Source organism: Agelaius phoeniceus, chromosome 1 (genome assembly GCF_051311805.1).
Source record: "Agelaius phoeniceus isolate bAgePho1 chromosome 1, bAgePho1.hap1, whole genome shotgun sequence".
NCBI classification, from domain to species: Eukaryota; Metazoa; Chordata; class Aves; order Passeriformes; family Icteridae; genus Agelaius; species Agelaius phoeniceus.
In genome coordinates this window covers 103,666,140-103,691,433 of record NC_135265.1, presented here as the reverse complement: position 1 = coordinate 103,691,433, position 25,294 = coordinate 103,666,140, and the positions used below count along the sequence as shown (strand labels likewise).

The 25,294-nt window shown below is 37.9% G+C and overlaps 1 protein-coding gene across 1 annotated transcript in view; it reads right to left on the bottom strand.

Annotated features, from left to right (window-relative positions):
- Positions 1–25,294, bottom strand: part of LAMA1 (laminin subunit alpha 1) — a 98,993-nt gene that overhangs the window by 42,801 nt on the left and 30,898 nt on the right. Inside the window, exons 5-22 of the mRNA XM_077184316.1 lie at positions 22,784–22,963; positions 19,931–20,020; positions 19,371–19,488; positions 18,121–18,299; positions 16,549–16,654; positions 15,889–16,049; positions 12,879–13,019; positions 11,759–11,932; positions 10,088–10,189; positions 9,169–9,380; positions 7,918–8,029; positions 6,899–7,009; positions 6,007–6,134; positions 5,318–5,404; positions 4,857–5,068; positions 4,250–4,356; positions 3,123–3,303; positions 1,724–1,860 (exon numbers count right to left, since the gene is read on the bottom strand). Of these exons, the coding sequence (XP_077040431.1) occupies positions 1,724–1,860; positions 3,123–3,303; positions 4,250–4,356; positions 4,857–5,068; positions 5,318–5,404; positions 6,007–6,134; positions 6,899–7,009; positions 7,918–8,029; positions 9,169–9,380; positions 10,088–10,189; positions 11,759–11,932; positions 12,879–13,019; positions 15,889–16,049; positions 16,549–16,654; positions 18,121–18,299; positions 19,371–19,488; positions 19,931–20,020; positions 22,784–22,963 (2,538 nt within the window). The remainder of the gene's footprint in view (positions 1–1,723; positions 1,861–3,122; positions 3,304–4,249; positions 4,357–4,856; positions 5,069–5,317; positions 5,405–6,006; positions 6,135–6,898; positions 7,010–7,917; positions 8,030–9,168; positions 9,381–10,087; positions 10,190–11,758; positions 11,933–12,878; positions 13,020–15,888; positions 16,050–16,548; positions 16,655–18,120; positions 18,300–19,370; positions 19,489–19,930; positions 20,021–22,783; positions 22,964–25,294) is intronic.

Genomic DNA, 25,294 nt, shown 5'->3' with positions numbered 1-25,294 from the left:
ACAAGTTCCAGAAGAATTACTGTCTATACTTTTGCATTCCTCACAATTTTGCTGGTTACCCATGGCACTCTTTGTATTAATAAGTTTTTACTCCAGCACCAGGTACTATAATACCTAGTTTAATACACTTTATGGTCACACAGGTTGACAACTTCAGCTCTCAAGTATCAGTAAAGGTCCACAGCTCTGAACATCAAACTCTAAGTTAGTAATAATTTACATGTGTTCAATCTCTAGCTACTTGTGACAAAGATAAATAAAGACTCTAAGGTACAATGCACTGTAATCTAAACAAGACTACAGCTCTGCTACACTACTGCACCCAGAAATGGATACTAAATATCAAGAAAACCTCTAGAAACAGAGCCAGATGAAGTAACCACATATGCATTCCGTGTTGCAAAACCAGACAGTCTGGGCTTCTCAGCATCTCCCCCATTTTATCCATGTAGAGAGCACACAAAGAGTCTCTCCTGGATTTGCCAGAAGACAATGCTCCTCATCTTAAACTACCACATCTGACTATTCAGCATAGGGTATATCCCGCTGTTGGGACTATTATCTGGAGATCATGTTACTGTTTGTTGCATCAAGAAGTGATCTAAAATACATTATAATATTTCACATTTATTACTGTGATGTTGCAACAAAATAGGAATGATAAATAACCTAGAAGAACTAATCAACTGCATATTTAATTGCACCTGATCATTGGCAAGTGTTGTGGAATCACCCTATGAAATTAACACCTCAAAAGAAATGCAGAAGGACCAGCACATTGTATTTGCAGAATGTTAGGTAAGAATGACAGTAAGCTGACAGCTAACAAAGCCGTGTTTTAAAGACCAGTTGCCAACTATGTTACTATAAATCACTAAGATGGTTAACTCTGCAGACTTATTAGGACTACTTTATCATCCTTACTCTAAAAAATTAAAGAGAGAAAAAGGATACCAATTTGGCTGACACTTAAATACTTACTGCATGTAATGACAGACCTTGTCAAGTTGATTGTATTTGTGGTTTCTCCACTGAAGTTATCCATTACATTCATGTAATTGAGGCTTTTTAAAATCTCAACATTTATAAAATAGTTTGAACCTATGCCATACCTGACAGGAATTTACTGCATGAACCTAAAGGCATAAAAGGATGCTGTTCCTTGGATCTGCACTGACTTGGCACTTTATTGCTTAATCATAACAATTAAGCTGAGATAATGGGAGCTACCAATGTTCCATCCATGAAACATTAACTACATTACACCATTTAAATTATAAATTTTCAAAAAAAATGCCTGCAGTAACTTTCAAGACACTTCCAATATTCTTAAATCCGTAATACTATCACTTACTGATTTGCACAGAAACTATGTTACCAGTTGCCCCTTGCTGTGCTGCTATAAATCTGGTTTAGTATCGCCATTTAAACACCTAAATGTTAGAATACACACCTCACAAATTCTGTGTGAACTATGCACCTATCCAGAATAAGCACTCTGATAATATTTTCAAAGACAGCCCTCTTAGAAGGTTGCTCAATAAACATTGTGCCACCTGTTGTTTTGCTGTTTTTTGTTTTAGTGTGAGCATGTTGCATTAACATTGAGACAGAATAAAGATCATGGTTCTCAAAAAAAGAGTCCATTTCTGACATTTGTATAAGGCAAATTGTTTTTAACAATTTTTTGAAAAGCCATGGCTTTTCACCCAGCCTACCATACCTTGCAACCAAGTTTAGGAGAGAGTCCCCAGTAATTTTCTTCACAGAGTTCACACTTTTGCCCCTGAGTGTGAGGGGGACAAATGCATTGGCCAGAATCAGCATTACAGTTGTTTTGAGTATGGGCACAGTCACAGGCTGCAAGAGAAACAGGACCAAATGTTAATTTTATCCACACTTTACTACAGAGAAGAAATTCCAAGACCAACAATAGTCTTACTTTTCTTATGCAGTGCATTTGTCTGTTCCACTAGGAACTCCTTGCCATCTCTAATCACTGAGAAACAAATCATGACCGCAGTGACATTTCATCTTTTTACTGGAAGCCCATTATTGCTAATTGACTTAGCCTATTTGGTGTTTCAGAAAGCAGAGCAGCACTTTCACAGGGGAATCAACAAGACTAAATAAATTTACTTTTGGAGTAGCGTACATTTGAGGAAAACTTTTCTATTACAGAGGACACAAAACTCATCAGGAGATAAACTAATGTTTTCAAGCAGGTGAAAGGGTTAATACTCAAGAATTGAATAATAGAGATGGATAATTATTTTTATAATAACTCACTACTGCAGGATGTACTTGGCTATTTAAGAAACAAAATACTATTCCAGTTAAAAAGCAGAATTTCAGTGAAGTGATTTTAATAATCTTTTTGTTAACATTTAAGTATTTTCCAATAATGAAATGGTTAAAGGCACCCAAGGGATCTTTGATCCTTAGTACAGACAAATTATATTCATTTCAAAACAATCTTATCACAATCTCATTGCATATTTCATTTTAATGGACTGTTTGAGGCATGAAAAAAGTGATTTTGTCTGACTGGAGAAAAGGCAGGCATTCCTTTAGCTATACAGTATTGAAAAGGGCATCTTATTAACATGAAAAATTTGGTTTTGATGGCATGTTCTCCTTTTAGATGAACAATTTCTTCCTTATCATGACTAAAAATTGCATATGTCCAGGTGATGATGGGAAAACAGAGCCAATGACTTCATATCAAAGTATGAAACACATATTTAAGATTTAAATGAAAAAAAAAAAAGTAAAAATCTTTAGGCATAGATCTTCACTTTCCCAACTGCAGAAAAAAAGGTTTCATTCTCTTTGAAGGACTGAAGGGTTTTGTAATAAAGAGACAAAGGAGCCATTGAGGATGTAATATTTCTCTCATGCACTCTTTATGAGTTATTTCATAGTCACCACCTTTTACAAGGAGCCACAGAGTAAGCAAAGAAATGTTTTGTTCCCTAGCTTAATCAAAGTATTAGTAGACCTTCCTACAGATTCTTCTGTATTGTCATCACAACAAGTGACCTTTGCCAGAGTTCAACCTACAATATATTGCTGAAAGAAATTCCAGACAAACTCTGGCAGGATCATGGATTAGAGCTTACGTGTGCAGCCACCATCCTGGAATGCGTAAAAGCCATGAGCACAGCGATCACACTTCTCTCCAGCCACTCCTGGCACACAGTGACACTGCCCCTGGTCATTGCAGTCCTTGGACACTGAGCCAAACTGACTGCAGTTGCAGGGAACACAGCCAAGCCCAGTAAGCAGCCCATAATACCCATTCTGTTGGAAAAGAAATAAATAGATTTGTCCCGTTTCATAAATTTTTGAAAATACTACAATATACACTCTTGTTTTCTCTTGTTTACTCCCCACGATGTCTGACCTGCATGAATCTTGGCCAGCACTGTGTGACTGCTGTGGAAAGACTCCCTGGCATTATGTCTTCACTGCTGCCAGCTATAAAGCAATATGCCCTTGGGTGAAAAACTCAACCCTGAAATGCTCTCATGGTCCTTAATCTCACAAGCAAGACACTATGTTTTGAAGCCTGATGTTATTCTAATTTAAAGACTTGCATGAGGTGAGGGTGGGCTGTGCTGATCAAGCACAGATAACTGTGACTGTGAATGAAAGCCTAGAACAGGGCAGGTCAGTGACTCAGTATATCTGTGTGCTCAATGTCATTCAGCTGGGCTGGCACAAAAGGCAGTAACTGGGCACAGATTTCCTGCTCTGGTCTCTGATGTAGTTCTACACTTAGCATAGACTGGAAGCTGCTGGTTTGTATCACCAGTGAATATCTGCATGTTGCTATAACAGGCCTGCCTTTCAGCTGAATCCCTTGTTGGCATTCAGCCATGATGTATGTATTATCACCAGCCACATTTCTTCAGGTATTCCCAACTCAGACTTCATTTTACAGAAGCACAGCTCTAAGATCCCTTCAGGTTTGTTAAGTGTTTGGTTTGGCTTTTGACTGCACACTGTCAGCACCAGCCTGTACAGCCCTGTGCAGGAGGGTGCTGAGTCAATTACATAGCTTCACATCTGCAAGGAGTACATGCAGAGCAATTTTCAGCCACAAATACTTCGGTCTCCACTCCACAGGCCCCTCTCCCCCAAACCTATTTGCTGCTATTCTCTGTATCTGCTCAAATCACAATCTATAGATAAAGAGGAAGATAAGAAAATCTATACACTAGCAACAGGCAATATATCTGCTTACCAAGCATTTATCACATCTTTCTCCAATTACATTTGATTTACAGGAGCAGACACCTGTCTCATGGTGACAAGTACTTGAAAGGGAACCATTCACGTGGCAGGCACAGGCTTGTGTTCAGACAAAAAGAAACCAAGTTTAAAAATTAGTCATGTGTATCTACAGGCATTCATTATTATACAGAATTCAAAATCTGGTATATGATGTGTTTCATCTGTTTATATCCCACAGATGCTAATATACCATAGAAATGCCTGCACATTTGGGCCAAAACTTAAACCAAAACAAAACACCTCTGAATAGCTGTATTAGAAAAGTTTTCTTCTTCCAGCCCTATATGTGACATTCAGAAGTGGGAAATGTGTCCAGCATATCACTGGAGGGATAGTGTTATGCAAGCCATTAAGTTCCAGGGATACCAAGTGTCAAACCCTAACATAATACCCCTCCCTCAGCCTAACCCAACCCCAGTTTTCAACCTGCACTTGCCAACTCACAACTTGAAGGTTAACTCTTTCAGCAAAGGTGCACATGTCCCCATCCATTTTGCACATGAACACTACATTTTTGTGTTCTTTAAGTGTTGAAAGTAATAAAAATAACAACTTACGATGACAGTTTTTTTCAATCACTGCATCCCCATAATAGCCATCAGCACACTTTTCACAGTGGTCACCTGCTGTGTTCCCCAGACATTTCAGGCACTGTCCTGTGAAGGGATCACAGTGGCCCTCTTCTTGAGGGTTTACATTGCCATTGCATTCACAAGGAGCACACAACTGTCCAGCCATAAGAGGATTCCCATAGTAACCATTAGCACACCTGCATCAGAGTTTAAAAACTTTGTCAGCTGGAGTGTGGACATGTCATACACTCTCCTCACTGAAGGGAGTTTTTCCTGTTAAATTTTAATCTAAAGTGTCTCTGTATTACAATGAAAGACCAAATAAGAAGGAAAATGTTATTAGGAATGTTCTGTACATGTGGTATGAACAATACAAGGAAGATAGGATGAGGAACACCTAGTGATGGCAATGATACAGATGTTTCACCCAAAATTAGTGTACATACCTTTCACACTGAGAACCAGTATAGCCTGGAAGACATTTGTCACAGACAATTCCACCTTCTTCACTCAGCTGGCAAGTGGGACTGAAACTATTAACAAAATTTATGACAGTTGGTATCAATGCACAGAATCACAAGACTTCTGCAAACATTCAATATCCACCTTTCCTTGCACCTAGCTATAAAAACACACAATTGCAATTTTTTCCTCATTTATCAATGCTTTTAACATTATAATGTGTCAAAATAACTGTATAATTTTAAAAAACTCTTGGGTTTTTTTTGTATTTTATAAACAAGATTTTAAAACTTCCTAAAAACTTGGTTTTCATTCTAGCAAAGCAGTACAATTGCTGTACTGAGTTACTTTTTTTCAGATGCAACACTTCTGTCCTTCTACTGTTTTCTGAAAAAACAAGGAAAATAACCATGGTTTTGGTGCAAAGTTCAAGGACAGGTTGAATTATTACTTTCATCCACCATGCAAAATCATACCAGTTCACTCAGCCTGTCTTAGCCTAGTCTATATATTTAGACTGCCTCAAAAAAGAATGTTTCTATGAAATGTATGCAAAGAAAGATGAAGAAAAAAAATTCCTTTTCTTTCTCCTTCAGATGTCATGATATTTTTCTTTTTCTCACTTTCTGTTTTTGCTGAAGATGCAAAAGACAGCCTTGCATAAGAAGCTTACTTGTTTGCAGCAGAACTGAGAGGACATGCACAGGGCCGGCAGTCCTCAGATGTTCCTTGGGATGGATTTCCATAGAAGCCAGGCAAGCACTGATCACAGAAAGGTCCTGTTGTGTTGTGTTGACAAGCCTGTGAGACATGGAAAAAATCTTTTTGTATTTTCTCTTGATGGTTTTTCGGCCCCTGAGGGATTCCTACAGCAGTCTGCATGCAGCATGACATCCAAGGAAGCCATCCTTCAAGCCATGAAGAACTGCCTAGAACTCTGAAAATAAGTGGTTTGGGTTTTTTTTTTCTGAGTTATAACAATCCTGATTGGTTTTTCCTACATTTTAGAATATACTTTATGAAACCAGCCACATTACGTATACACATACTTAAATGTATTTCACATATTGCATACATTTGCAGTAACAAACTTATATAGTTTTTACTGGTGTTTAGCCATTTTATTCCAGTAACCTCTAATTTTCAGAAGAGATCTGAGAGCTAAATTTTCTCTTCACAAGGTAATGTGCAATTTCCACTGGTGTTAGTCATGGAAGATGCACATGTATCTGAAAACAGATATTCACCACTTAAATTTGTTCTTTTCAGGAATGTGCAGCAACCAAAATCAAGATGTTTATCAGCCAGTATATGACGACATATTTGTATTAGTTCTGACTATGCCCCACTTGAAATGATAAACTAAAACAAATTGTTTATTGGAAAACACAAGAATGGAGTCTTGAAACATACTCTGAACTAAACAATGAAAACCAACAAAAATAAACACTTGGTAACCACAGCTTGAAATTATGCACACTGTAAACTTGTCTCCTACAGTCAAAATGCTCTCTTAACTCCTAAATAGGTACTTAAAATGCAGAACACTTTGAAGGATGACTTACAAAGCAAACACCGTGAATGTCACACTCAGTTGCATGCCCATTGCACTTGCAGGGCTGACAAATGCCTCCAAAGAGTATTCCATCCACACGGTAGTACCCAGGCAGACAGGACTGAAGAGGAATGAAGGGAGAAAAAGCAGTAGCATTATGTGTGCTGAAAATACACATCAAAACTTTTTCAAAGAGTGCACTTCCGACCACCCACCATCCAACCCTTTCACACTGTGGTAACTGAATGCTCTTTCAACCCTATTGATGTCACTGTAGCTCTTTTCAAGTCGTTGTTTTTTTACTTGCACTGGATAAAGAGGATAAGAATTAACTCCATAAAACTTTGATTCATCCCTTTGTTCCCTGGAGGCATGAAAGTTAACTTTTGTGTGTTTTAATATGTGAAATTCGTTATTATGGGACAATAGAAAAGATATTCTACCACCTCTGCAGAATCATTAACAATGCTAGAGCAAAATTTCAGTATTTTCATACTGAAATTATTTGCCAAAATAATTCCTGCTATTCTGCAGTAGGACTGTGCCTCTCTAAATCTTCTATTTACAGATACAGAAAACACCAGCTTGCACAATGCATTTCACCCTTGTGGGCTCTTCCAAAAGCTAGCATTTCTCCCTGCTAAGGTTTCTCATTGCCTCCATAAACTTAATGGCACATAATAGGAATAAACTGCACATGCTCCAGCTCCAGAAAAAGCACTATTAATGAGTAGGGTAAGCTCAAAATAGCTTCACAGAGCTTTAACAGCTGCTCCCTCTGAAACACTGATATTCTGAAGCACATCATCATATTTTAGTGCCATGAAAATAATTCAATAAATAAGTTTAAAATCCTGTTTAGAGTATCTGAAAGAAAATACCTTCGGGATTGCATAAAGTATAGTAGGCAGCAATTCACCACAGAACATACACTTTAATGGCAGTTTAATTAAAGGCAGCCTACCTTTAAGCCTAGATCCTTCACAATAAGAGATAATTTTGTACACACAAAACACTGTAAGAGGTTACCTCGCAGGATAATCCTGTGTAACCCTGAGGACATTCACAGAATTCCACATCTGGAGCTGAAGAAAGATCTATAACATTTGCACTTGCAGTATCCAGGGTCACAGAGTCCAGCCTAGGGTTAAGGAAGAAAACATCACATCATTTGTTTCCCCAGACTTGATCTTCAGGAGGACAGTTTCCTTCTGGGGAGGTAACACTACTGAGCACTGCTCCCTGGCAGGGACAATGGAAGAACAGGCACAAATCTCTTTTCCAAGAAGTCTGTGATCATATTCTTATCACAGCATTTCCAGATGTCTCTTGTTATCATTATTGTTACTGGAAGAGACAACCTCCTCAGCCACAGGAGGGTGTCTTACACATTTTTGTAAGAAATCTTTACAAACATTCCATAAAGACAAACACACTATCCCTAAATGAACATAAATTTCACCAGAGTGGTGTGGGTGCACAAAGCAAATTTGGTATCAGTTCCTATTTTATTGACACAAAATGCTACCAAATGACAGAATATTCACAGAATATTTTGAGTTGAAAGGGATCATCAAGTCCAGCTCTTAAATAAATGGCTCATTTGGGGATTTGAATCCATAACTTTAGTGTTATTAGTACCATGCTCTAACTAGGGAATGACGTAGAAAATTGTCAGTGAGTGTAAGGAAATTAAGTAAATGATGAAGCTGACTCCCTTGAGAGCAACACAACTTTATTCCTGTATCTTGGAGAAGAGGTGAAACAAAGATCTGTAAGGTCTCACACAGATACTGCAAATGCTGCTTTGAGACTATGGAATGATCAGCTAATCCATTGCAGTCTTATTTTCCTATTAAGGACTCCCTTAGAGATGAGTCTCAATAACAGCCACAAACAAGCATCAAAAGAAATTAAAATCAATGTCCTTATTGATAGGTTTTCAATAGTCAGTGATGGATTAACTTGCCACATACCCAAATAAGCATACTGCAGGGAGTTCTGGAGGCATTTCCCCCTAAAAAGCAGCCATTGTAATGAGACTTTTATGCACTACTATTTTAAAGCAGAAGACAACATCTCTGCTATCAGATATCTTTAAAATCAAATGTCCCTTACCCCACACTCTATATGACTGGTCCTAAGAAAATTCAATAAACAACATTTTTTCTAGAAACTATTAACATCAAACTTCAGGAATACTGCCACTAAGAATCATGATTCATATGCAGAAAAATAATAGAAGTATATAGACTAACTTGAATATTTTATCTCACTTACCTGTACACAGCCTTTTTGGCAATGTTGTAGTTGGCCCTGATCAGAAGATGGGTCACATTTGCCAGAACAGTCATCAACATTTCTCGGTCTATTGCCTTTTTTGTATTAAACTCTATGAAATTGTCTGCTACAAGTCTCACTGAATTAGAATACTCCTCATATGGCTGTAATGACAAGCCCGCTGCTCTTGTACTCAGAATCTGCCCATTACCCTGAAATTGAAGGACAAGGGAAAACATTCTGCATATTTGCATGTAATTTTTATTAAGCAATAACATTTAGTGTCAAATACACATCCATGTAACACAGAGAAGAAGCAATCAAAATAAATTCTTTGCATTAAGAAAAAGTAAGTAAAAGGTCAACATTTTCTGTGGCTTTGAGACCACAACACCATTCTCTCATGGTTTAGAGACTTCAGAATTCTTTTGTAAAAGAATAAATTAAATTGCAAAAATCTAATACCTCTAGGAAACAGAATTTCCTTTCTTCTTTGTTCTATTGCTTAATACATATAAAAAAATTATGGTTTTGGAGATGCCTGGATTCAGTATAGAGCCTTACTTTTTAACTGCACTATAAATCTAGAGAAGTAAGCAATCAGCAAACACACTCACCTTTTTCATAGGCATAAGTCTTTCCAGTTTATTGCAGTTTGTTTTGTAAACACAGCTTTGTACATTTGGTAATAAACAACTCACCCACATACATACAGATTAAATTCTAGGTATTAAGCATTTAAAACTAGTATGGTATGGATTAGATAATCAGAGAAATGAGTAGTAATAAAATTTTGACAGTGACATTTAAAGGACTTAAAACTGACAAAACTACTAGTATAGAAATATTATTTTATTTTTTAACCCCTTTGTAGATTCTTAATAACATTTGAATAGTAACAAGCTGAAAAAAACCCCACCTGAATGATGACATCCACACTAGACACTATATCACTGTCCACGGTCTCCATTGGAATGTCATAAGATACTGTATACTTCAAGTCTCCACTAAAAGCTGTGAGCTGAAATAAAAAAGCAAAGTCTTAACAACACTACAACCTCCAGCCAACACAAAGAAATTACATGGGTCAGTACCACCTCCAAATTATATGACAGTTTTAGGCTTACAAATACCACTTTACAGAAAAAGTTTAACATGCCATGAGTGTCAGCACAGGAACAAGAGTTGGCGTGTTGCTGTGCAGGTGGTGAGAGCTGGCTCAAGGCTCTACAGGTGATTCAGATAAGTGCCCTCATTCAGTGAAACACTAACAGGACTCTGAACAGACAGCTGAGATGTACACTATCATCCTAGCCAAGGGGCACAGCATTGTGGGAGATTTTCACATTCCATACACCACCTTTCAGTGTCCTTAGCCCCTCAGCTGCTGCTGACTACTAAAAGCAAGTTAACCAACAGCAAAACCTATAATAAATGAATAAGAAATCAGAATTTGAGTAAGTGTTGCCCTGTGCAAAATCTGCTCCTTAATGTTACACTTCTTACACTTGTTTTCATTTATTGTGTCACTATACTAATAATAAACACAGCTGCATGGGCAGAGAGAGTGGACTGAAAATAATTACAGGTAAGGCTTCAAGGATCTCCTGTGCTCACCACTGGTGAGGCCACTGCTGGAGTTCTGACTCCAGTTCTGGGCCTCCCAGTACTAGAGAGAGGTGGACATACTGGAAAGAGTCCAGCAAAGGGCCACTAAATGATTAAGAGCTGAAGCATCTTTCATATGAGGAAAGACCAAGAGTAGCAGGACTGTCCCACCTACAAAAGGCTCAGAGAGATCTTATCTATATATTCAAACTCCTTAAAAGAGGGTGCAAAGAGGCTGGACCTTGGCTCTTTTCAGTGGTGCCCAGTGCCAGGAAAACAGGCAATGACCACAACCTGAAATACAGGAGGTTCCTGCTGGACATCAGGAAACATTTATTGTGAGGGTGCCCAAGCAGTGGCACAGGTTGCTCAGAAAAGTTGTGGAGTCTCCATCCTTAGAGATACTCAGAAGCAGCTCTTTGATTATGGTACTGGTTAACCTGTTCCAGGTGTCCCTACTTGAGGACAGAGCTGAAGCAAGATGACCCCCAGAGGTCCCTTCCAACCTCAACTATTCTGTGATTCTGCTGCAAAAACTAGGAGACCCAGAGCTTTAGCTAGTAAACAGGGAAAAAATTAGAGACTAGTTATTTGGAAACAGATGATGGCCAAGGAGCAGAGATTTTAATGGTTCCATCTACTGTTATTGGACAAGGCATTAAGGGTGTAAGTTTTGGGATAGGAATCAAATGCTTGGGAAATGTGAGCATATAAGTCAGTAACAGTAAAGAGAAATTATACTGTGTCAAGGATAGGCAGGGAAGGAAGTGGAGAGATGGATGAATTCAAAGTGCAAAAAGAGGGTACTGGGAATGTCTGAACAGGAACATCCTGATTTAAAAAGCAGAGCTACAGTGAAAAGTTTGGTAATACTGAGCTTTATGTGCAAGCTTTAATTACAGAAATTATATATTTAGAACAACAGGTTATGGTTAAGACAGAGAACCTATAAAGGAGTTTTGACACTTAGGTAGGTACTTACTTTATTTCCTAGATATGCCTCAGGTGCTGACCAGTAATAAGTATTTTTCAGTACTTTCACAGCCTCAGTGTTGTTAATACTTATTTGATGGGGTCCATCAAATTGGCTTCGCTGAGGCTGCACACTGCTTGCCTTGTACAGGTCAGTAATAAGCCATCCAGTCATGTCTGAAATCTGCAAGAGTAGTAATATTAATGAAAGTTGGGCAGTTGTGTCACTGAGAAAGCATTCACCTCTTCCTAGATAGTCATTCAAACTGATGGATCTAGAGCACTTCCATTAGCCAAGTCTGACACCCAAAACATGCAAATTTGCCACTTCAGACTAGGATGGTCTCCAGGTCTCTATTTGAGTTTGATTTTCATCCTTCCAACAAAATGAACATTACACCAATGCAGCTCCCTGAGACAGAAACACAGAATTTCAAAGGCTTCAAGGCCACTTGTCCCCATTTATAGATAGGGCTGAGCTGGAGAAAAGCAAAAACTACAGTCCCAGAAGAGAGGCCAAGATGAGAGAACTTTGTTCTTCTCACAGAGAGAGTTTTATTCAATCATCTTAGAATTTCAGTCAATTCAATATGTTTTCCTGCCTTTTTGTTGCACACAAAGCAGGAGACCAAAGTGTAGCTAGCTCTGCAAAGATACATAAGGAATTTAGTGGGAAAAGAGTGGCCCCAAAGCCCATAACTCAAGAACTGTTTAATCAGAAAACAATTATATTTATAAACAGTGTTTGCTAAGAAAGAGTATTGGCCATATTGCCAGAGGTCCAATAGCCTTGTCCATTTGGTATAAGAGCAAGGAAACAGGTTTGGGTTTATCTCTTCAGCATGAAAAGGAACTTTAACAGTCAGAAAAAAAGTAAATTTTTCCAATGCATTATTGCAGCCTTCACTACCTAATGATTCTGATATGACTGCAAGCTAGCAGGGCCATAGACTGCACTGGGATGAGTTACTGACTACCTCAGAGCTGCCCAATGATACTGATCCATTCCTCTGTAAGGAGACACACACCAGAATTTGAAGCTAACTTGGGCACGTGTCAAAGAGAAATATAGTACATTTTTGAGCTGCTTGAAGAAAGAATATTAGGTCATGGACATAACATTTACATACCTGACTGATAGGCCATGTAAGACTGTCACAGACGTCAGAAACACCAAAGCAAAAACACTCTGTGCAGCCCTGAGGATTTCTTTCTTGCAAATTGTAGAATCCTGGTTTACAGAGATCACAGTTTTCACCTTCTACATTTTCCTGTCAAAGGCATATAACATTTGGATCACATCAGCATTATTATGGTAACAAATACCATGGATTAGGTGGGATTTAGGCATAACAGCATTCAGAAGGTTGTAAAAGAAAACACATTTCAGCACAGCAGGATTATTGAATAAGACTCAGAGCTTAAAACTGAAACTGATTGGAAAAATTCATCAGAATTTGCCAGTTCATCAAAATCTAAACAAGCCCCAGCAAGGGTTCTATTGTAGTAAAATTTCAACACACATGCAGGGTTTGAAAAGTTTCTGTCAGCTTGCCAGTCTACTTCTCTTGTAGCTTGACTTTGTAGATTGCTCTGGAGAAAGATCTCACGTTTTCTGAATTCAGATTACCTTTCAGATATCTCACCATATAGAATCCAGAAAGTTCACCTGTAAAGCCAGGCTCTAGGAGCCACCTCAGCCAGCTTCAAGACAATAGTTTCTCAGCCATCTCTCAATATTTATGCTGTGATGTCCACTACTGCTGCCACCTCTTCCTGGAAGAGCAACACACTATGATAGCTGGCAACTCCTCCACCCAATATGCTCTGGCTAAGGTCCAGAAACTCCTGCTCCAGAAGTAGAGATGCTGCACTCCTTTAGCTCCTTTCATTGGTATTCTGCCATGCAAATTGGGTAGTTCAGAACATACAGCTATAAACATCTTTCGAAGCAGAATTTACAGGGAAAAAAAATCCAAAACGGTGCACCCAATATTCTATTCTCGTAAAATTTGTGCAGCAAATACGGGGCTATTTCTTTAAAAAAGTTTAGACAATTGCTGCTGACAAACAAACCAGCAGAGAAAATATTTGATAAATACCCACAAAGCTGTGTAAATAGCAGATCTCCATGGGCATCTTCACATACTAAGATACGAACATTTCCTACTGCAAGAGACAAGATTCTTATAATGTCCCAGCTTCATATCAGGACAAGACCTGAACACACACCACTCTTCAATCCCAACCTTTTGTTTCAATTATGGGAAAACTCCACTAAAAAGGCAAAAATAACTTTACAGAACACCTCACAAAGTTCTCTAATACATATGGTTAGGACACTAAGACTGCAAGTATCCTATGAAGATCAACCATCTTACTGTTTTGAGGAGGCCTATACAAGCTCTGCATTGTCACGTGAAATGCAAAGCCTGTGGACCAAAGTCTGATTCCAGAAGCAGTTACCAGGGTACCTTCACGTCAGTCACAAGAATCACTCCAGATTGCAGACTTAGATCAGATCTCATCCTATGGAGTGTATTTCAGGCTTACCAGAGAGAAATCTGAGACTTCCAACTGTCTTTCCTTCTGGAACAGTGTTTGGCATGTCAAGATTACATAAAACCTCTCTACACAGCCAGATTATGTCTTTTTGTAAGCAAAGTACAACCTGTGTTTGCAAAGCATATTAAAAATTTATGATCTCCAGTTCTGACTCAAAGGTTGAGGATGGCTGCTTCTATTTGCTCATATGCAAACTTGGGAAAAATCTCAGGTAAAGTGCCCCCTGAGATAATGAGAACTAAAAATCTTGAATTTTTACAGGAATACTATTTGTATGCTCTTTTGAACTTTTTTATTTCTCAGTCTTCAGAATGGATTTGGATCAAACATTTCACTGTCTAACAGTATTAGACAGAAATTATTTATTTCTTAATGAAAAATAAAAATCTTACCCAGTGACTAGAACTCAAGAGCTGTGTTTCAGGAAAGATCAAATATCACAAAATGCACTATATAAAAGAAGAATAGAGTCTGCAAAGACTTAGAAATCCTGTTTCCTTCATTTGCTATTTGGAGCGCACAACTTTTCTCCTTTCATCTTCGTAGGTGGTCTGCTGGCTGGGACACTCTTTTTGATCTGGCCTAAAAATTCTGTATACCAGGCTCATGCCCACAGTAGCACTGAAAAGGGGCAGTTTCTAGTCCAGTTCATAACAAAATTTTCACTGGTTAGCTGCATTGGCAGATACAGTGTCACCCTAACTCAAAATCAGGCACTTCTCTCCTTTTGCATATTTAAATTGGCAATTGGAGCCATTTTGTTCTTCCAGAGTCTTGTTATTTAAATAGGTTTGATTTTTGGATCATATAAATTATGCTGAAGGACTAAATTTTCAGAAAAATTGTCAAACAAACCATGTTATCTTTGGCTCCTGTTCACTATCATATTTGGTAAGAAATACATAAACTACTCCAACATTTGGTTCAGAAAATTGAGTAATTTCTTTAAATATTAACACAGTTTTTCAATAAAATTCAGTGGAATCTACAGCTGCAAGAAATTTTAAGAGGTTTGGATATTTACCAAAAAATAAAATGCTGCAAAACTGCTCTTTTTAAACATTTTTATGGTTTATATTGTGTAATTGAATAATTAAACCTTCATTAATAATTAAATATTTCATACATATGTCTAGTGCATGTGTTCCAATAGTTCTTTCCAAATGCCTGCTCTTTCTTTACACAAAGCAGATGTTTTAAACACAACATTTGTTTACAAGCAATCAGTGTCTTTGAAGAGAAATATCAGCTCATTTCTAAAACCAAACCCAGCTAGGCATTCTCACTCTATGACTGCCTCACACATGTACAGATTTTATTTCATTTTAATGTCAGTCTGGCCAATTATTATAGCAAATGTTGTATCAGTCACATACAGAACTACACAACATAAATTACCATACTTTTCAGTACAGAGAATAATTAGTAGTTTTGAGTTCTAGGCTGTCAGGTGTACACCAGGTTACATCTTATAAAGGAAGTGATATCCCCAGTAAATGAAGTAATTTCACTATTAAAAAGGAGTTAATAAACCACAGATTCCATGTTGAACAAAAATGGAAGTTTAGTACTCACTTTGCAGAGACAAGGCTCCGTGCATGGATCTTCATTGATGCTACCAACCAGGCTGCAGTTGCAACGCAGGCAGTTCGGGTAGCCCCGATACCCAAATGCGCAGCGATCACATTTCTCTCCTGCATAACCCTCCCTGCACTGACACTGGCCTGGCCAAGTGCCTTGAATAGCAAAAGTAGAGGGGGGAGAAAAAAAAAAAATCAGAGCAGGCAATAGGCTGGATTCAGTATGTCTCAGAGGGTACGAAAAATTTAGCATTCATTTTTTATTACACTCCATGCCATATTCTGCAGACACTTGGCACAAGGTCAGTCTCACCATCTATTTTTCACATTTAAAGAATGAAATGCACAGAAATTGCAGCAAAATGAATTTTGTTACAGCTGTAACAGCATTCACAAACAGTGTTAGATCTCAACACCTCACATTGTTTTACACAGCAGGAGCCCACAATCCCCACAGGAGAACACATTCAGGGACCTGACATACCTTAAAATCATGAAATTATGTTATGCCCCAGCCTCACCTTCCCAAAGATTTACCAGTGTTTTGAAGTGGTATCTAAAAGGCAGCTATTCAAGGGTAGATAGTGTTCCCTCAACTTCAATGACCTCCAGCCAGACTGGAAGTTCAGGGAAAAGGCACTTGCTGTTTCCTTACCACGCTGGGAGTCAGAATGGTGCTCATCTTTAACACAGACAGAACTCAGAGAGCCAAAGGGGTCGCAGTCACAGGGATAGCAGGGGTGATCCTCATAGGGAGAAACCTGTAAAATAAAAGTTCACTGCCAAATTCTCAAATTTTTAACTGGGAACAGTAAAGTTACATCTGTTTCCTGTCTTCAATCACCAAAGCTAAAATGAATAAAGACTGGAAAAAGATAATATGGGGCAATAGATAAAGGGACTAGTCTAACTTTAGCAAGCAGAAGGATCAGGGGATTGCAGTCTACAAAAAGCTTAAATGTGGGAACAAAAGTTGATCTTCAATAGCACAAAGATATAGTAACTGCTAATGGCTGGAAGCTGAAGTCTGACACATTCAGCATAATACTTTTTTATTTTAAGTAACAGCAATTAACCACTGTGAAGGTTTGCCAAAAGATATGGAAATGTTTAAGACAAGTGTGGATGCTTTTTGCAAAGACATTCTGGTTCAAAGAGGAAGGAAATTAAAGAAATCCTTGGCTCTGTGTTCAATGGAAGGACAGCTTATCTATTAATAAAGACCCATTCTGAGTTCATGATCTATAAATCTCTTAAATATAAGGCAGGGAAAATCATATGGCAAGATTTTGTTTTTTTGCAGGGAAAGCTGTCCTTTGAGGTGCTTCAGCTCTAAAGCAAACTAGTAATGACCTCACATTTAATGGCTATGAGTTGATCAAAGACCTTTCTTCAATGATTTTTACAGCAGCTCTGAGACACAATTTACTTCTTTGGATAAGCTGTACCTGCTGTATGCCCATACTCCTATGGACTCATCCTTGCCCTCTGCACCAATTTATGCCAGATTTTTAAAGTATGGGTTTTTCAAAATATGCATGAACCTACCAAAGCAAGACCATGTGAAGTAGAAATTTAGTTCAGTCTCATTATACAGAGACCTCTAACACTGCAGTTATATGCAATGCTAAGTTACATAAGTTCATATGTTTAACTTTGTCAGCCACATCTTAACAAATGTCTCGTAGAGTTTATGCCCTTTATCCAAAGAGTGACACTGGAAAGTACATTCAGAGCACAAGTTCTGCAACAATCATATCAAGAAGAGCATTTGTTGCAACTTCTTATCAGCCAAAAGATTTTGATCCTTGAGCCAGGTCCTTTTTAATGCTGGTTGAAATGGGCTGATAGAGGATGGTGCACAATTTTGGCATTTTTGAAGACAGTGAAACTTTAGTACTTTGGACCTTTTTAGAGCTTTACCCACAGGAGAAATGGACTTCCTATCAGAACATGTACATTTCCACACTATCAAGGATATCAAATGTAGTTTTCACAGCATTTTCTTCTCCAACATGTTGACGTGCCCTCCTACACAACTGGACAAGCATTTTGGTTTTTTCTGAAAGTTTTGGCATTAAGTCATTTACCAAAAAAAAACCCTCTATAGTTCTTAGCTATTCTGCAACTTATAAAAAACCAATATATTAATCACAATCAGCTAAAATAGGCATGATACCTTGTTATAATTCACCAAAACATTAGAATGGTATTTTCTAAATCTTACTTTATGTGGTCTAAAATATCCATCAGCACACATTTCACAGTTGATCCCAGTAGTATGTTGAGTACAGTTTAAACACACACCACCTCCTATAAACTGGCCATGAATATCCATGCTTCTTTTCTGGTCTGCAATACTCTGGTTGTAATAGCAATCTTCTGCTTTGTTATGACAGTTACATTCTGAGAAGGAACGGAAAAGAAATAATTTTTTTTTTCTTATTCACAATGTGTAACATTTCCTAGAATACTGACATTTTTCAAAGTTTAAAATGTAAGTAGAAGAACCCATGAATTGGCCTCAAAAGTGTGCTTTCCCCCTTTAACATGCCATGTGCTTCATCAGATATAATACACTATATTTCTTAGCAAGTAAGCAAATTTCAAAACCACTGTTATCATTTTAACAGCACTGTTTTTAGTACTATTCTGTATATCCTACTAAGACAATCTTGTCAGCACTGTTGTCAACAGTGATGTGTGCAATTAGCAATAACTGTTCCTTCTTCTGTCCTCTGCCTTACAGATGAAAAGCTGGCTAATTCTTCTCTTATTTGTATTAGAGACAAAATCTGAGAAGTCAAAGTACTTAAGTATAAATTTTATTAAGTTTAAAGAGTGGTATTATGACTTGTGCAAAGATTTCAATTAAAAACATTTCTTTTCCATCTGGAACTTTAAATTTTATCCAATAGGTTCTTAATTGTCTGCAGCTTGTGCTATGCATTAGTAATGTGAGGTGAGAAAATGCACCAACTAGCCCTAGGATCACATTCAGCCCTACTGGCACAGCCTAAGTCAATCTATCAGACGATCTGAAGCATAATTGCCATTAAGGAGTTTCTTTCAAAACATTTGCTATGAGAACAAAGTTCTTCATCTGACAAAATTTATGATCAATTGATGAAGTTTGCACTTCAAGTAGCTAACAAAATGATTGATGCAAATCTGCTAGTTTCTACAGGAGTACAATAAATCCCCAAGTCCCTTTGAAAAAGAGATTCTGGGAGCTATACTACATGACAACTCCACTAGCCAAGGAGTTACACTGAACAGATTATTGAAAACCATCTGAACATTTATGATTAGAAGTAGGTTCTCTACCTCTGAACAATCCCATGAAAACAGTTCATAGTTTGTGCCTTCTTCTGGGGAATTAGTAACATACTAAAATTACAGATCTGTATGAATTCAACCTCAAACAAGAAAACAGTAAGGCTTCATGAAACTACCTAAATGCCTGTGCCTACTTACTCTCACATTTGTTCCCAGCAGAAAGGGTTCCTGGTCTCCATGGTTTCTGGTGATAGCCAGGACAGCACTTGTTACAGCTCTCTCCACATGTATTGTGTTCACATTGGCACTGCAGTTTCTAAGAAAAAAATCCACTTTCTTGAAATATTTTTTAATGTACAACCTAATCAATTTTGCCAAAAGTCTGCTCAGTATCAATCTTACTTCAAAAAATGGCATGACCCACAAATACCCCACAAGTGGCTCTACCATGGTACACCAACTACTAGGAAATAGCCTTTCCAGAACAGGAGGGGCAAATCTCCTGTGCTGCAAGACAGACTATGTCTTGAGCCCCTCGAATTGTTTTAATTCAATGCCAAGAAGAGTTAACTTCAAGAAAGATACACTACAAAACCCAGATATGCTTCCTCTGAAAAAAAAAGAAGAATATAGCAAATAATTTGTATGCATCATAAGATCTATTTTAGCTTCCTCTTTCTCATTCTCCTTAGGAATTTTTTTTGTTGTTATTTTAATTTGAAAAGTTGTTTTGCAAAAATAATGAGATTAAAGAATACCTTTGTGATTTCATCCAAAGGGCAGCTACGAGCATGGCCATAACATATACACATGCCACCAACGGAGATGTCCTTTATTGAATAGTAGTACTACAAAAAAACAAAGATGAGAAAGGTATGAATAAAAGACATTTACACCTATTTACATTTCCCTGCCCTACTCTGCAAAACAAAATGTCAGCATTAAACTGCTTTGTGTAAATAAAAGAAATACTTGAAACTATTTGCCATTTGGGAAAAACTTCCATTTTTGCAGGTTTTATTTTTCCCTATTGGGTATGAAAAACGAACTGGCTTTTAACTTTTAGGTATGTATGTAAAATTCCTCAGCTTTGAGAAAGACCACCAAATGTGACCTCAACCGAAATGTACTTGCAAAAAAAAAATCCAACTTTTTTCACTTTACAAGAAGCCATAAAGCATAAAAAATTGCTGAATTTTAGAGTCAGTCTGGGGACTAAGAGTATGCTTCCTTAAAATGGGAACTATCCCTCCCCTAAAACCACTTTGCACACTCATTTCCAGACCAGCTCTTTGCAACTACTGTGTAGCCAGTGAAATATTCTATCCAAACTCTTAGCTTAAAAATTGCAGATACAGCAGAATACTATCCATTAATATTGCCAGGTGGTGAGCAGAATCAACATACATAAGGAAAGGATTTAATTTTCAAGGCAAAGAGGAGGCAGGAAATGACCATCTGGGTTCAGTTACAGCTGCAGTATCAACAAGGTTGGCCTGTTTGTATCCTGGGAAGTTTGTACTACAGGGGAATGAAAAAGAAACTCTTTTTGAGGATACTTCTAAGGGAAGAGTTCAATGCTCTCAGACCTAGCAACCCTAATGTCAGCTGGTTCAGGAAGAGAGGTAGCCCTGGGTGGTCAGACATGCTGACTCCTGGACTGTTATTTCTTTGAAGGCTCTTGGACTTGGAGCAAACTATCTTCTTTGATTTCATACTTATTTTTTTATGGTCTTAAATTTCTTATGTGCACTATTTTGGGAGGATTTTTAATGTTATCGGCTTGAACTACAAAATTCGTTCAGGGACTAACCATGAACAGTAAATCCTAAACTACAAAGAAGGAGGTTCAGGCTGAGAAAGGAAGAGGACAATAGCAGAATTTAATTTCTCACTGTATTCCCTACTACATCTCTGTCTTATTTTCTGCCAGTGTACAGCTCACAGCAGCTGTGTGCAGCTTGGAATTGAATGAGCAACCAGTGATAATCAAAGGCTACAGACAGAAATAAATAAAGAGAACGCAGAAATAAAGGTCCTGTTGAACACTCAGAATCTGAATTGGCCATTTTTCAAGACTATGTACAGGAAACTAAACATAATTGGTATCAACAACCATAGCAAAGTCTTCAAAGCCAATAAAAACAGCATCCAAAAAGCTGGAAGTGGTTATCTTTGTTGCAGCTGGTTGCACAACAAAGTGAGACTCAAGGTGAGACATCAGGATTTGGGAAGCCTGGCCAATATGTGCAGTTCTTCATGTAAAATTGTGCTAAGCAGTGTTAGGTGGAGAAGTAATAAGCCCTGGATTGCACAACTGTATATGTTACAAAACCAGTGGCAGTGCTTGGCCTCAAAATTCTTGTTTCCCAGCTGTATGTTTGTATGCTTCCATGTCAAACTTTTCCTTTTGGGGTGTATGTCTTGATATGCCAATACTATCAATAGATCTACGTATCAACCAGCTTGCTCTGTGGGAACATCTCACCTCTCGGGCTGTGCAATTCCCTATTGCCAAGTAAGGCACAGCTGGAGCAGCTCTCCAATACTCTGCTCTTGCAGTCTCCATGCTAGCAATTCCCATTGACAGAAAATGCAAACCATCCAGATTTTACACTTTACAATGCTGCAGTTGAATGGACACCTTGAAAGCACCCATGAATCCCTGACCAAATCCAAGTTCCTTCCTCCCTTCTGTGCTCAGCTATCCAGGTAGCACAAGGATTGCCTGTATCAGAGGAGCCACAAACAGCAAGAATCCCATTGCCACACAAGGAAGAGTTGCTTGCAGATGTTTTTCAGGAAAAGGAGCTACAAAGGAAAGGGAAGGAGGAAACACTTCTCATGTTCTCCTGTCCTCATCAGAAATCCTACTTTCACAGAAAAACTTGAAGTCTCCGAAGTGTTAACCTATGAGACATGGGCAAATTAAGATCATAATGGCAAGATACAAAACAGAAATCCTTTTCCAGCAGAAAAACTGTTGAGATTTCCAATGTTAAATTTGTGTGAGAACCTGAAGAAATCAGCCCAAGTGCTTGGGGCTCAGTTTCCACAGTTTCAGTATCAAACCTGGAAATCAGTTAATGCTCTCAGAATTCTACAGAAACATTTTATGTTAATTAATGAGCTCCAAAACAATTGATTATAACAGCTTTTAAAAAATGAAGACATGAAAATTCACAATAGCAATGTTTTCAAGTAATTATGTTTATGGACCACAGCACTAGGTCCTGAAATCCATGATACACCACAGAAAGTACTGCGGTGGCATCAAGCACAACCACAAAAGTCATCTCCATCAGCCAAACCACAATTTGCATTTTGATGATAAAGCATTATAAACACTGGTCGTAGCACAAATCATTCACACAAACAAATAAATTAAAACAAAAACTATCTTGAAAATTGAAAAAATATTTAGCTTTTTTCTAAAAGCTGTTTGTGACAAGATATTGTTGTTAATGGTGTCAAAGGCAAGGCAAGAATTATTTAAAACCTATTAACGCCACTCTGAATGACAAGAATTAAGTATTTCTCCTTCTCAAATAGGTCAGAATAGACTCTCCCATCAAGCTATACTGAATACCATTTATGAATAATCAGCTTACCCTTCTGGTAACAATGGGGTCTAGTTCCTTAGGATCATTATGGCTGAGAGTCATGAGGTCAGCATTCAGAGTTCTAATACGCTGCAGTCGCAGGCGAATGTATCGTGCAGAAGTAAATTCCAACAGTTTCTGCGAAGGATCATCAGCACTAGGCCTACCATTGATCAGTGAGGTGTGAATCTGGAAAGAAAGGCTGACTTAGTCACAAACATTGCAATTCACTTACCACAACAAACATTAGTCTGAGAATCAAAACCACAGAACTTAATCTTGTTTCCCAACAACTCAGGATGGTGATGTGTTAGATTACCTAGAGTTCTTTACATTTCCCCATTGTCTATCTGCAGGTAAAATTCCTGCTGCCTGAGTCACACTGTTCTGAAACCACCATTATCAACTCATCATGGTCCCAAGTATCCCGGGCTTTTGTGGAGATAAAATAAGGAGAAAAACCAAGGTGCAGTATCAAGGTGAGTCCCTAGGTCCTGCAGTCTTCCTTCCTCTCCCTCACTGAGATAGAGTATGTAACTCTGGCCATAAGCTCAATTTTGTCCTTACAGATTTCTTCTCTGCAAATAGAAAGATCTTATTACAAAGCACAATCTGGTCCACATTCTCAATCTGGGGTCATTAATCCTACACCTAGCAGTGACAGGGCTGTACAATCAGCAAGAAGTACTCAGTGATAAGACATGCAGTGGGAAACCCAACACAGACGAGAACTGAAAGCAAGTTGTCAACACAAACCCACTCATTTGACCTGCATCTTTCTTGCACAATTCCAGCTGGCCCCATTAAGATGACTTTAGGTGTGAAACTGCACAGCTTTTTCTGGCCACAGCCCCTTTCTTCTTTCCAAAGCTACTTAGGAACATACAAGGATATAGTCCCCTATGACCACACAGTCTCTGCTCCATTTTATGTAAAAAACAGAAAAACAAGACCCAACCCTACAGACAATGAACAAGTATTCAACAGTTCACCTGGTGTCCATAACAAACAAAGGGTCAAGTTTTGGGCTTGTCAGATGCATTTCAGAGTGTAGGATATATTCTCATTTATGAAGAGTAATTTTCTCTCATAAACTACTCTTGAATTTATAGTTTCAGCTTTGTCCAGTACTGTCAAATTGTTCCCCTGAAAATATTCCTACATGTTATAGATTTTTTTAAATTATTATTCTAAAAAAAAAAAATCTTAATTATCTAATAGAGATAGGGGCTGCCTAGGGAGTAACTGTGCTATTTAAAAGACATACAAACAGACTGGTAATGGAGGTCACATTCCCAAAATTATAATTTTGACATTTATTGATTAGCACCATTCCTTCTTAATATTCTAACATAGCGTGTTCAAAGATTTCTACTTTTCTGATAGCCCATCCATTTTTTTAACTGCAGAATAACAGTTATGATAACCAAAATCTTTCCCAGGTCTCATCCTGCAAATTTGTACCACCTGATATAATATTCAGCTCTCATAGAAATACAGAGAATTCTTCTAGTCCATTTACTTTGCTAAAGCAGGATTTATTAGAGTTTTTTTTTTTTGGATGTTTAACCAACCCATTTTCAAAGACCAGTGTTGGTGCTGACTTTACAACCTTCCAAGGCAATGTACTTCAGGCCTATCCAGCTTTATTGTTAGAAATGCTCCTAATCTCTAAACCATGTTTTTCCTTGTTGCAATTTCAGAACTCTTCCTGGATCCTGTCATAGACATGCAGAAATCGTTTTTCCTCTTTTGTACCCATGTTTTATGCAACTGAAGACTGAACATGCCCACCACATCTCAGTCTGTTCTCTTCAGGCAAATTGGTTGTGCAATATTCATTCCGAAGTTATGTTTTCTGCTGGGAATCACAAGGCAGAATTGTTGGTCAAATATTCAAATATCACTGTTCTCCTTTTACTGAAAAAATTTACACATATATACTCAACTATAGATGAGCACAACTTCAGCATGGGGCACAATATCCTACTCTCATCTACTTTTCAGTACAGACATAGAATTTGCTGGGCTTGCTGCAATACTTTGATTTCCTCAGCAAAGACAGCAGGATCCAACCATGGCACTGGAATTTATAACACACTGTGTTTGCTTTTTATCACTTAGACACCAGACATTTAAAGATCCAGAAATGCCTGTCCCAACCAATTGGCCACATGGCACATGCCGCTTCATTCTACATTGTCTTTCCTGCCTAATATATACTCTCACTTCTCAAAAGTAGTGCCTTCAAGTGATGAAATTTAAATTATGACTCACTTTTTTACTCTCAAGTTTAAAGCTTGAACAGTAGAAATTCTACTGTCTAGAAATTCTGAGTAGAAACTCTGTAACAATACACTTAAATCTTTATAGGGACTGTAGAGGAATCTTAACAAACAGAAAAAGAGAGAAACAGAAAAGATACTGACTAAGATACTAAAGAAGAAATGCCATGATTCTCCTTGCACACTGCTACATTTGTCTAATATATTGCTTATATAAGCTTATACAAACTGATAT